The sequence below is a fragment of the Callithrix jacchus genome, chromosome 13, assembly GCF_049354715.1.
Source record: "Callithrix jacchus isolate 240 chromosome 13, calJac240_pri, whole genome shotgun sequence".
In the NCBI taxonomy this organism is placed as follows: Eukaryota; Metazoa; Chordata; class Mammalia; order Primates; family Cebidae; genus Callithrix; species Callithrix jacchus.
Window position 1 is genome coordinate 13,129,757 of NC_133514.1, and position 13,606 is coordinate 13,143,362.

General features: G+C 38.1%; 1 protein-coding gene across 8 annotated transcripts in view; it reads right to left on the bottom strand.

Moving 5' to 3' along the window:
• The window catches only part of FZD3 (frizzled class receptor 3), an 89,178-nt gene that overhangs the window by 13,403 nt on the left and 62,169 nt on the right, over window positions 1–13,606 (bottom strand). For all 8 annotated transcript variants that reach the window (XR_013525481.1, XR_013525480.1, XR_008475878.2 and 5 more), the window contains one exon: window positions 7,218–7,451. Coding sequence is in view for 4 of the 8 variants with exons in the window: in XM_035269889.3 (XP_035125780.1) it covers window positions 7,218–7,451 (234 nt within the window). In the remaining 4 variants the exon portion in view is untranslated. The remainder of the gene's footprint in view (window positions 1–7,217; window positions 7,452–13,606) is intronic.

Below are 13,606 nucleotides of genomic sequence, written 5' to 3' on the forward strand. Positions count from 1 at the left end.
TTTTTGACAGTCATTTAAACCACTGTGACCACTGACTCTAATTAATACACAGTGTGAAAATGTAAATTCATTTTCATATAAACTTAGGCAAAACAATTAGGATGGTTAATTTGTTGCTGTTGTCAAAAAGATAATTTGGTGCCTTCCAAAATCAACATAAAAAAACCTTGAAGATGATTTATTCTTTCTGAGTTTCCATACTATCTGCTATTGTTAATCTAAATAACTGAATTAACTGTAGTTTCACTAACACCTCCTTTTTATATTCCCTAGCTTTTTCTTGTCATGTCACCCACTTAACCAACCTAATCATTCATTCCCAAACCTTCACCTACCTACTCATCTACTTTCTTTTTCACCCACTCTCTCATCTAACCACCAATTACTTATTCTTTGAAGTTGACATACATGTGTAGGTGTATTCACCTCAACCTATTTTGTTTTACATAGTACAGAGATCAATAATTATCCAGCAAAGAGTCTGGGCCAGAGTGAGTACTGAGAAATGGGTGTGTGTGTGATCCCACAGGCAAGATACCATGAGATGATGAGAAAATGACCAAAACATAGTGTTACACAAAGTTAAAAACTGACTGAAGCAGAAAGAAATCTCCACGAGATGGCTTTTGAAATTATGAAAATCCTTGTTTAGACTTCTGGTTCACCACAGTCTTGGAACCTCTCAAATCTGCCCTAAAGTTCTAGGTAAAGTAAAGAACCCTACAGAATGAGTATTCATGTGCCACATTACAGAACACCTTCAGTAGGGTGACATTGTCATTCTGGCTCCTGAATTTCTGGGAAACATCCACAGTATTTCTAAAGTCATTATTTATTTGATAGATTTGTTAATCCGCCTCTATATATAGGCCTAGCACTGTGCTAGATACGGTGGAGGAATATGGTATCACCTAGTTCTTATTCTCCAGAAGCTGCAAGCTTAGCTGAGGAAAGACAATTATATGGAAAACAGATCATAACAAAAAGAATGATAAGCAATTTCTCTGACTCATATGCCCACTTCTCTTCTTCCTGTATTATTATTACTGTGAATATTTCCCAAGGTCTTGGTTTTTTTTTTTTTTGAGACGGAGCTTCGCTCTTGTTACCCAGGCTGGAGTGCAATGGCGCAATCTCAGCTCACCGCAACCTCCGCCTCCTGGGTTCAGGCAATTCTCCTGCCTCAGCCTCCTGAGTAGCTGGGATTACAGGCACGCGCCACCATGCCCAGCTAATTTTTTGTATTTTTAGTAGAGACAGGGGTTTCACCATGTTGACCAGGATGGTCTCGATCTCTTGACCTCATGATCCACCCGCCTTGGCCTCCCAAAGTGCCGGGATTACAGGCTTGAGCCACCGTGCCCGGCCCCAAGGTCTTGTTTTTGAGCTGTTATTTTAATAGTGAATCAAGGGATTCTAGCTTATAATTTTAATTGCCAACTATCTTATATTGATTATATTGACTTTCTTATCTAAACTCAAGTTCTATTCAGATGAGAGTAGCTTAAATCTATTTTAACTGCCCTCAGAAATTCTCTACTTAATATAAACTCATCTTTTACTATTCATTCACCCTGCTTATCTCCAATATGTTTTCTAATTTTATTTTTTTGAGACAGAATTTTGCTCTTGTTGCCCAGGCTGGAGTGCAATGGCATGATCTTGGATCACCACAACCTCTGCCTCCCAGGTTCAAGTGATTCTCCAGCCTCAGCCTCCCAAGTAGCTAGGATCACAGGCATGCGCCACCACACCCAGCTAGTTTTTTTTTTTTTAAGTAAAGACAGGGTTTCTCTGTGTTGGTTAGGCTAGTCTGGAACTCCTGACCTCAGGTGATCTGCCTGCCTCAGCCTCCCAAAGTGCTGAGATTATAGGTGTGAGCCACCGCGCCCGGCCTACATCTATTATCTTTAACGCTCACTGTCTTAATTATATCCTAACTTGTGCTATTATTTAATTAGCTCATATTTATGTGTCTTATCTTTCCTATAAGCTTACATGCTCCTAGAATGCATAAATTACATCTTACTTTTCTTCCACATATCTTTATACACAGTATGCCACATGTATCGGTGGCATACTGTGTATAAAGATATATATGGAATTATTCACTCATAGATGAATGTATAAAGATATATATATATAAATTATTACTTCATCCTTGAAAGGATAAGGCCAGCTGGGCATGGTGGCTCATGCCTGTAGTCCCAGTACTTTGGGGGGCTGAGATGGGCAAATCACTTGATGCCAGAAGTTCAAGACCAGCCTAGCCAACATGTCAAAACCCCATCTCTAATAAAAATACAAAAAATTAGCTGAGAGTGGTGGCACACACCTGTAATCCTAGCTATTCAGGGGGCTGAGGCATGAGAATGGCTGGAACCTGGGAGGTGGAGGTTACAGTGAGCTGAGATAGTACCAGTGCACTCCAACCTGGGCAACAGAGTGAGACTCTGCCTCAAAAAAATTAAAAAAAAAAAAAAAAGAAAGAAAGAAAAGAAAAATCAAAGAAAGTCTAAGGCCAATAATGGCAAATAAAGCTGAGTTTATGGAGGATTGTGACTGATAAATATATTCTAAAGAATTCTAATTCCGGAAAACAAACAAACAAACAAACTCTAATTCCCTCCCTCCTTATCAGTATCTTCAGCTTGGAACCCCTAAATTACTGTAGAAACTTTCTAACTAGCCTTACTTATAATCTCCCTCATTAAGATGCTATTGCCAAGTGATTTTTCTAAAATACTAATCTGATTTTCTCACCCCAATGCCCAAAGACCTATGATAGTTTCTTACTGCTGTCAGAGAAAAATGCAAACTCCTCAGTATGAATTCCTCTCCTTCAGTTGCTGAAACATGCAGTCTATACTCTAGTCATACCCATACAGGTACCTAACTGTCTGTCTGTCTTCCTTGCCTCTGCATGTGCTGTTTCCTTGTCTTTAACTACCAACTGACTCCTCTGAATCCTATTCAATGTAGAAGTGCAATCTCTTTTGCAAAGCTTTCACTTTCTGTGACGTAGTAAATGGTTTTCTTCTCTGAGATCCGAATGCACCCTGTACTTATTTTTACTATACCTACTGAAGTGTATTGTAATTGATTGTTTACTCTTCTGTCTTCTGTCTCTGCATCACTAGCACTTAGAAGAATGCTTCTCATATAGGAGTACTAAGTGGAACGAAAAAAGGAAGGAAGGAGAAAAGATCCCTGTGGTTAAAATGAGGTCAGTGGTGATGTTAGAGGGTACAGTTCAGGCAGGTAGAGAAGAGAAAAAGACTAAACTTACAAGGTATGAAGAATGGATCAGGGAGAAGGAAAATATTCATTTCAAAAATCTAGCCAGAAAAGAAAAATGAAATGGGTAAAAGATATATCAGCATCAAAGAAAGACACCTGCTCTTTTAAACACAGGGTAGCTGACCAACAGAAGATAAAAGAAAACAAGTTGAGAGGGAAAAACAGAAGATTAAAGTAGGCCGGGCGTGCTGGTTCACACCTATAATCCCAGCACTTTGGAAGGCCGAGGTGGGTGGATCACCTGAGGTCAGGAGTTCAAGACCAGCCTGACCAATATGGTGAAACTCCATCTCTACTAAAAATACAAAAAAATTAGCCAGGTGTGGTGGCAGGCGCCTATAATCCCAGCTACATGGGAGGCTGAGGCAGAATTGCTTGAACCCAGGAGGCAAGGTGGCACTGAGCTGAGGTTGTACCATTGCATTCCAGCATGGGCAACAAGAGTGAAACTCCATCTCAAAGTTTCTCAAGGAAATAAGAGAGGACACAAACAGATGGAAAATCATTCCATGCTCATGGTTAGGAAGAATCAATATTGTGAAAATGACCATATTACCCAAAGTAATTTATAGATTCAATGCTATCCTCGTCAAGCTACCACTGACCTTCTTCAGAGAACTGGAAAAAAACCACCTTAAACTTCATAAGGAACCAAAAAAAAGCCCACATAGCCAAGACAATCCTAAACAAAACAAAAAAAAACCATAAAGCTGGAGGCATCACACTACCTGACTTCAAACTATATTAGAAGGCTACAGTAATCAAAACAGCATGGTACTGGTACCAAAACAGAGATATAGACCAATGGAACAGAACAGAGGCCTTGGAAGTAACGCCACATGTCTACAACCATCTGATCTTTGACAAACCTGACAAAAACAAGCAATGGGGAAAGGATTCCCTATTTAATAAATGGTGTTGGGAAAACTCGCTAGCTATGTGCAGAAAGCTGAAACTGGACCTCTTCCTTACACCTTACACAAAAATTAACTCCAGATGGATTAAAGATTTAAACATAAAACCTAACTCTATGAAAACGCTAGAAGAAAACCTAGGCATTCAGGACACAGGCATAAGGAAGGACTTCATGACTAAAACACCAAAAGCAATGGCAACGAAAGCCAAAATAGAAAAATGGGATCTAATTAAACTTAAGAGCTTCTGCACAGCAAAACAAACAAGCATTAGAGTGAACCAGCAACCAACAGAATGGGAAAAAATTTTTGAAACCTACCTATCTGACAAAGGGCTAATATCCAGAATCTACAAAGAACTTAAACAAATTTACAAGAAAAAAACAATCCCATCACCAAAAAGTGGGCAAAGAATATGAACAGACACTTCTCAAAAAGAGACATTTATGCAGCCAACAAACATGAAAGAAAGCTCATCATCACTTGCATTTAGAGAAATGCAAATCAAAACCACATTGAGATAACATCTCATGCCAATGAGAATGGTGATCATTAAAATATCTGAAGACAACAGATACTGGAGAGGATGTGGAGAAATAGAAACGCTTTTACGCTATTGGTGGGAGTATAAATTAGTACGACCATTGTGGAAGACAGTGTGGCGATTCCTCAAGGACCTAGAAATAGAAATATCATTTGACCCAGCAATCCCATTACTGGGCCTATACCCAAAGGATTATAAATCGTTCTACTATAAAGACACATGCACATGTATGTTCACTGTGGCACTGTTTACAATAGCAAAGACTTGGAACCAACCCAAATGCCCATCAGTGATAGAATGGACAAAGAAAATGTGGCACATATACACCATGGGGTACTGTGCAGTCATAAAAAGGATGAGTTCATGTCCTTTGTAGGGACATGGATGAAGCTAGAAACCATCATTCTCAGCAAACTGACACAAGAACAGAAAACCAGACGCCGCATGTTCTCACTCATAAGTGGGTGTTGAACAATGAGAACACATGGACACAGGGAGGGGAACATCACACACCAGGGTCTGATGGTGGGTGGAGACTAGGGGAGGGATAGCAGGGGGTAAGGGGATTGGGGAGGGGCAACATTAGGAGAAATACCTAATGTAGGTGATGGGGGAATGGAGGCAGCAAACCACCATGGCATGTATATATCTATCTAACAATCCTGCACAATCTGTACATGTACCCTAGAACTTAAAAAATTAAAAAGTACAGAGTACAGGAATCACATTCTACACTAGCAGGACAGGGATCACAGAGTACAGGATCACATTCTACACTAGGAGGACTGAGACTGACAGATAAAAACAGCTGTGGAAACAGAGATGTTGTCAAGAGAACACAGAATCCTGCTACTTTCAGGTATTATAATTTTTATTCCTTCAGTTTCCCAAACTAGAAATTAAAAAAAAACAACACCCAAAAAAATCCTTAGCACATTCCTTTTCTCCAGATGCTAATATTAATTTATTAACAATCTCTATCCTTTCTTCTTTCTAAATATCTTTCAGGTCAGCTCTACCTCTCTTCCCACTGCCACCATTCTCTGATAAGCTTCTATCATCTCTCAACTGAATTACTGAAAAGCTCCTAGGCAGCTTCTAATTCTAGTGTCACATTTCTCATTTAACAATAAACACACAGTCAGGTTTCTTTCACACATTTTCTCTGTGAAATCAACTCCCTCCTCAGCTACTAGAATTAATCACTCCCTCCTCTATGCTACTACTGTACCTAGTAAACAGGGGTTGGCAAGGCCTGTTGGCCAAATCCTATTTTTGCAAATAGTTTTATTGGAAAGCAGTTATTTCTATTTAACTACATATTGTCTATGACTGCTTTTATGCTACAACAGCAGACCTGAATATGGAGACGATATGACTCAGAAGGCCTAAAATATTTACTCTCTGGTTCTTTACAGAAAATGTTTGCCAACCCCTGAACTATACTATCATACTTATATGTTACTTTAATTGTTAATTACAACAACAAAAGAAGCTGATATGAGGTACTTACTGAGACAGGCATTTTCCCAAGATATTAGGTACGCTATCTCATTTAATTTGTACAATGTTATTAAAGAGGCAGATATTATTACTATATTTATTTTATAGATAAGGACACTGAGGCTTATCATTCCATATCCATGTTCTAAACCACAACACTGACTACACTGTTTTTCTAAATAGACTGTGAGCTTATTAAGAGCAAAGATCATGTCTAAGTCATCTTTATATTCTCAGAGCCTAGCATAGGGCCAAGTGTAGTAGGTATTCCATAACTGTTTACTAAATTAATCTTACTAAAATAACCACTTTCATCCTGTCTTCTCCCTGCTCAATCCCCATATTATATGTTATATTATAAGCAATAACTCCCATATTGCTTACTGCATCAAATCTAAACACCAAACAATTCTAACTGACTTTAAGTCTGACCACAGTCTGGGACAACAATCAGAACACACGGACTATAAGAAAACACATGCTCTATAAGGAAAGCTTGGGTTTAGCTCTCTCTGGAATTTCTAATACAACTCTATTACAGAATTGTTTATATATGGTCCACAGGTGTCCAGGAATGTTTAATTCAAGTCTTTTCCTCAGCATCGTGTTTTACTGTGATGACAATAAAGTTTCCCAAAGAATACACAAGTAAATCAGAGTAAATCCCACAAGGCAGGACACTCTAAGAGATCACGGTCTTAGCCTGTTTTGTCTGCTATTGAATCTCTGGTATCCAAAAATAGTTGGTGGCACATAGTAAGCGTTCAACAAAACTTTCAAAGAATGAATAAATGCCTAGAAGATAAATTTTTTTGCTTGCTACTGAGTGAACTCAATAGCAAAGTTCAAAGCCTTAATTATGTTCAACTTCTATTTCAGAATTGGCTGCTCTTCTTTCTTAAGCTGACGATCATAATTTAGCTTATGCAATAAACTATGCTACTAACAAAACTCACCTGCCATCACGTGATCTGTGGAGGCTGCCGTGGTAGCTGCTTACTTTGCTGTGGATGCTCCCCGCTTTGCTTCTTTGATCATCCACCATAGCCAGCTGAGTTGAAGAAGCATGGGTAGATGTTCCTTGAGTGGAAGTTCCCCTCGACTTTCTTATGATAGGAGTATTTGGATCTCTCAGGAGAGACTGAGCAAAATCAGGTTCCTGGAGTACTTGCCGGCTCTCATTCACTATCCTAGACAACAAAAAAGTAAGTTTAAGATACATACCAACCTTCCTACAGACCAATAAGCAATACTTCTGTGCAACACTGATAGTGTTCTTGAAATTAATTGCTTGCCAAATTAGACCTATAGGACTGATATGAAGAAACATTATTGACAGAGTAAAGAATTTAGCAATCCATGTCAATCTGTCCCCTAAGATGGTATGATGGAAAAAGTCCTGTGTTAGAATAAGAAAATCAGGATTTTACTTTCAACTTTATCGATAACTTAAGCATGTCATTACCTCATTTTTTTCATTTCTTCATCCGCAAAATGAAGGTATACAATTTCATCATTTCTAAAAGGTCCCTTTCAGCTAAAGAAATTTGTCATTCTTAAGACACTGAAATATTATGAAGATATAACTCTAAAACAGAAAAACTGTTTTCTTGCATGGTTTATATGCGTAGTAGAGGCTTCACTGTAGCATGCATACAACATTTTTTAAAGCTGTAAGAGCAGTTGTTTTAGGCTATGAGTTGATTTTACACAGAAGTAGCTGTCTAGTCCTGGAATAAACATGAGAGGTCATAATTAAAACAAATAGACTTCTCTGTGTCCTGTTCTCCTAGATGCCTACCTTGTGTGGCTCTGTGACCTGCAGGTATTGGAGATCCACAGCTAAGATGCCAGGATCCCCTGGAAGCCTAGAAATGGAACGGTTGACATTTAGGGATGTGGCCACAGAATTCTGTCTGGAGGAGTGGCAATGCCTGGACAGTGCACAGCAGAATTTATATAGGAGTGTGATGTTAGAGAACTACAGAAACCCGGCCTTCCTGGGCAGACAAGCAACCTCATCAAGCAGCTCCCTGACACCACAGCCAGGTAAATCCACAAAGATGGGAAAAAACTGCACAAAAAAGATGAAACCATCAAAGACCAGAACACCTCTTCTCCTTCAAGGCACCACAACTTCTCAACAACACAGGATCACAACTTGACCAAGCAGTGCGACGAACTGACAGATACAGGCTTCAGAAGGTGGCTAATAACAAACATTTCTGAGCTAAAGGAACGTGTTCTAACTCAAGGCAAAGTAACCAAAAACCTTGGAAAAAAAAGTTAGACAAAATGCTAATTGGAATAACCAGGATAGAGAAGAACGTAAACGACTTGATGGAGTTGTAAAACACAGCACAAGAACTACGTGAAGCAAACACAAGTTTTAATAGCCAGATTGATCAAGGAGAAGAAAGGGTATCAGAAACTGAAGATCAACTCAATGAAATAAAAAGAGAAGGCAAGACAAAAGTGAAAAGAAATGAACAAAGCCTCCAAGAAACATGGGATTATGTGAAAAGACCTAATCTACACTTGATCAGTGTACTGAATATGATGGGAAGAATGAATCCAAGCTGGAAAACATGTTCCAGGATATTATCCAGGAGAACTTCCCAAGCGTAGCAAGGCAGTCCAAATTTCAAATTCAAGAAATACAGAGAACTCCCCAGAGATATTCCTCAAGAAGAGCAACCCCAAGGCACATAATCGTCAGATTTACCAGGGTTGAAATGAAGGAAAAAATGCTAAGGGCAGCCAGAGAGAAAGGCCAGGTCACCCACAGAGGGAAGCCAGTCAGACTCACAGCAGATGAGTCTGCAGAAACCCTACAAGCCAGAAGAGAGTGGGGGCCAACATCCAACATCCTTAAAGAAAATAACTTTCAGCCCAGAATCTCATATCCAGACAAACTAAGCTTTGAAAGTGAAGGAGAAATGAAATCCTTTACAGACAAGCAATTATTGAGAGCTTTTGTCACCACCAGACCTGCCCTACAAGAGCTCCTGAAAGAAACACTAAGCATGGAAAGGAACAAGTTCCAGTCACGGTAAAAGCAAACCAGTTGGCAAAGACCAAAAATGCAATGAAGAAAATGAGGCAACTAATAGGAAAGAAAACCAGTCAGTAACAAAACAGCAGAATCAAATCCACACATAACAATATTAACATTGAATTTAAGTGGCCTAAACACCCCAATCAAAAGACACAGACTGGCAAACTGGATAAAAAGTCAGAACCCATCAGTGTGCTGTATTCAGGAAACCCATCTCACATACAAGGACACACATAGACTCAAAATAAAGGGATGGAAGAAGATTTACCAAGCAAATGGAGAACAAAAAAAAGCAGGGGTTGCAATCCTAGTCTCTGATAAAATGGACTTCAAACCAACAAAGATCAAGAGAGACAAAGAAGGACACTACATAATGGTAAAAGGATCAATCCAACAGGAAGAGCTAAGTATCCTAAACACATATGCCCCCAACACAGGAGCACCCAGATACATAAAGCAAGTTCTTAATGACATAAAACGAGATTTAGACTCCCACACAATAATAGTGGGAGACTTCAACATTCCACTGTCGATATTAGATCAATGAGACAGAAAATTAACAAGGATATCCAGGACTTGAATGCAGAGCTGGACCAAGTGGACATAATACACATATACAGAACGCTCCACCCCAAATCCACAGAATAGACATTTTTCTCAGCACCACATTGCACATACTCTAAAATTGACCACATCATTGGAAGCAAATCACTCCTCAGCAAATGCAAAAGAACAGAAATCATAACAAACAGTCTATCAGACCACAGCGCAGTCACACTAGGACTCAGGATCAAGAAACACACACGAACCCGCACAACCACTTGGAAACTGAACAACCTGTTTCTGAGTGTTGACTGGAAACTCTGTCTCAAAAAAAAAGAAATACTAGACTTCCATAGAATCAACCCAAATGCCCATCAATCATAGAACTGGACAAAGAAAATGTGGTACATATACACCATGGAATACTACGCAGCCATAAAAAACTAGTTGTGTCCTTTGTAGGGACTTGGATGAATCCGGAAACCATCATTCTCAGCAAACTAACACAAGAACAGAAAGCCAAACACCGTATGTTCTCACTCATAGGTGGGTGTTCAACAACAAGAACACGTGGACTCAGGGAGAGGAGCATCACACACTGGGGGCAGTTGAGGAGGGGTAGGGAGAGACAGTCGGGGGTGGGGAGGAGTAACATGGGGAGAAATCCCAGATATAGTATGCACCTCAAGTAAATAAATTAATTTAAAAAAAACAAATAATATGAAAAATTAAAGTTAAAATTAAGTCTCAGACATAGTAGAAGCTTAAAGAGAAACGTTTAGGCAAAGAATTATTCTCAAGAACAAAAATTTTTAACTACTATCAAAGGATTAAGTAGATGGCTTATGATGATGAACAACGCAGTAATTAAATTAATGTAAGAGCTAATTACACAGTTGTAAAGGTTAATGTCTTGGTTTATATAAGTAAAGGACTTACTATGAAAATCATGAAGTTAAAATTGGATAATCAATTTCATTTCAAAATTAAAACTCCAACATATAAAGACTAGATCATATATTGAGAAATTACATATATTGTAAATTATCAAATAACAAAAGGATTATTGCCGTTGTTTTCATCTTGGGGTAGAAAGGCTAAAGGAAGACTAGTATTTACTGAGTGTTTTATATACATTCTCCTTTGATCCTCTTAATAATGTCATCATTATAGAGATTCATGTCCTAAGAGTATATTTCTAAGGAAACATTGGGTATCTACTAATAATAGATATTGTAATCCCCATTTCACAGACAAAGAAACTAAAATTCCAAGAGATTAAAGAACTTTCAAAAAAATCACACAATGAAACCAAGAGTCAAGGATCAAACTTAAGTTTAAAGTCTTAGGGGCTAATCACAAGGTAAAACAGTATTGACATATATCTGGAAAACAAAGTGTCAAAAACATGACAGAAAAAAGAACAAGTCAAAAAAAGTAAAAATAAATAAATAAAATCTGGATTCATACGTCCCACCAAGTCATTCTTGGTTGCTAACTTTATTTTCTAAACCGGGTTCAAACTAGCTTCTAGTGATTTCAAAAATTTAATTCATCTTCAAACAGTGAAGGTTTGTCCCCTCATTTTACAGATAATGTCCAGAGAGATAAAGTGAAATGACCCAGGTAATTCAAAAGAGGATTTCTAAAAATTTTTAAATCTATGTCAAATTATTAGCATAAGCATGGTCTTAAATTTGGCTTCACTTAAGGAGAGAACATTAATTCGATTAGCACAATGTTAGAAACCAGTCTACAGCATACTGTAACAAAGTAGTTAAGAGCAAAGCTCTGGAGTCAGACTGTTTGGGTGTCAATCTATATGTTAGCAATCACTTGTTATAAACTCTTGCTTCTATGCCTCAGTTTCCTTATCTGTAAAATGATGTCCTCCCTGACAAGAGTGTTTAGAGCATTAAATGATTTAATGTGTAAAGTACTTAGTGCTTTGAGTTTTAAATGTGCCCAATAAATTGATACCCATTATTATGATTATCTTATAGTTGTTTTCAAAGGCTAACCAGACAAATGCTAGAAATAGCCAAAGGGTGCCCACATTCTTGAACTCCAGAATAAGGAATAAGGGGCTGCCACTCCAGCCCAGAGCATTTCCTGGCTTGGAAGATCACAATGACTGTTGGTTGCAAATCCACAGGTGCAGAAAACCAAACGGAAGGGCCCCTGAGAGTTTTAACCAGTTTCAAAAGGATTTTTGCCCAACCAGTATCCCCACTAAACTAACTAGGATAAATCTCTATAAGGAAAGCTTGGGTTTAGCTCTATTTGGAATTTCTAATGCAACTCTATTACAGAATTGTTTATATATAGTCCAGAGGTGTCCAGGAACGTTTAATTCAAGTCCTTTCCTCAGCATTGTGTTTTATTGTGATTACAATAAAGTTTCCCAAAGAATACACAAACAAATCAGAGTGAATCCCACAAGGGAGGAAACTCTAAGAAGTAGGATCTTGGTACATCACTTTATTTGCATAGATTCAGTGTAGTGTTCAGCATGCAGCAAATTCAATTTTGCTTTTTGGAATTTTCTTGGAATTTTTTTTCCCAAATATTTTTGATCCATTGTTGGTTGAATCCACTGATATGGAACCCCCAGATACAAAAGGCTGACTGTATATTAAACTGTGATTATCTTATCTCTGTTAATATAATTTGCTAATTACTGGTATTTCAGTAAATATAAACTTTATTAGTGAGGCAGAAACTAAAGTAACTTCAAATTGTATCATATAAGAAAACTACATTAACCAATACAAGGCACATTCTACATGTAATTTAAAAATATTTACAGACTACCCCCCAAAAAAATCATTCTTCCATGTAGCCTAAATTAAGTAAAATCATAATAAATATAGAATCCAACCAGGCACAGTGGGTGGCTCATGCCTGTAATCCCAGCACTTTGGAAGGCTGAGGGTGGATCAGGAGATCAGGAGTTCAAGACCAGCCTGGCCAAAATAGTGAAACCCTGTCCCTACTAAAAATATAAAAATTAGCTGGGCATGGTGGCAGGAGCCTGTAAACCCAGCTACTTGGGAGGCTGAGACAGGAGAATGGCTTGAATCAGGGTGGGAGAGGTTGCAGTGAGCCAAGATTGAGCCACCGGACTCCAGCCTGAGCAACAGAGTGAGACCCTGAAGAAAAAAAGAAAAGAAAAGAAATATAGAATCCACTAACTCAGAATAACTGAGTAAAAAGTTTGTTCCACTGTGAAAACTGCAGGGTTTTGTTTTGTTTTACAACTAAGGTACAAGAAGATAAAGATTCCTTAAATATGCCCTCAAATGATACTGTAATATGCAGTATGGCCAACTAGGAATTAAAATGACCTCTAACACATTTCAATGTATCTACTAATATCATTTTTCTATTTGGCTTTAACATGTACTATATTAGAATGGAATAAAAGTATTTCTTTATATCACTTTTGGTATGCTTGGAAGAACAATGGACAACTGGAGATAGCAGTTAATCTAGCTCCTAGCAGTAAACACCTGTGTGACTTTGGCCAAGCACTTAACCTCTACCTTATTTTCTCATTTGTAAAAGAGAGAAGAGAATACATGCCAATTTTGAAGGAATATCAGGAAGGTCAGGTAAGAATGTAGAGAAAAGCATTAATTTTCTTTTAATTTTAACAAAGTTATAATTTGAAGTCTTCTCATAAAGATTGGACTTCCTTCAAATATTCTGAATTAGTACAGGAGGCCTGCTCATCTTCTGGAC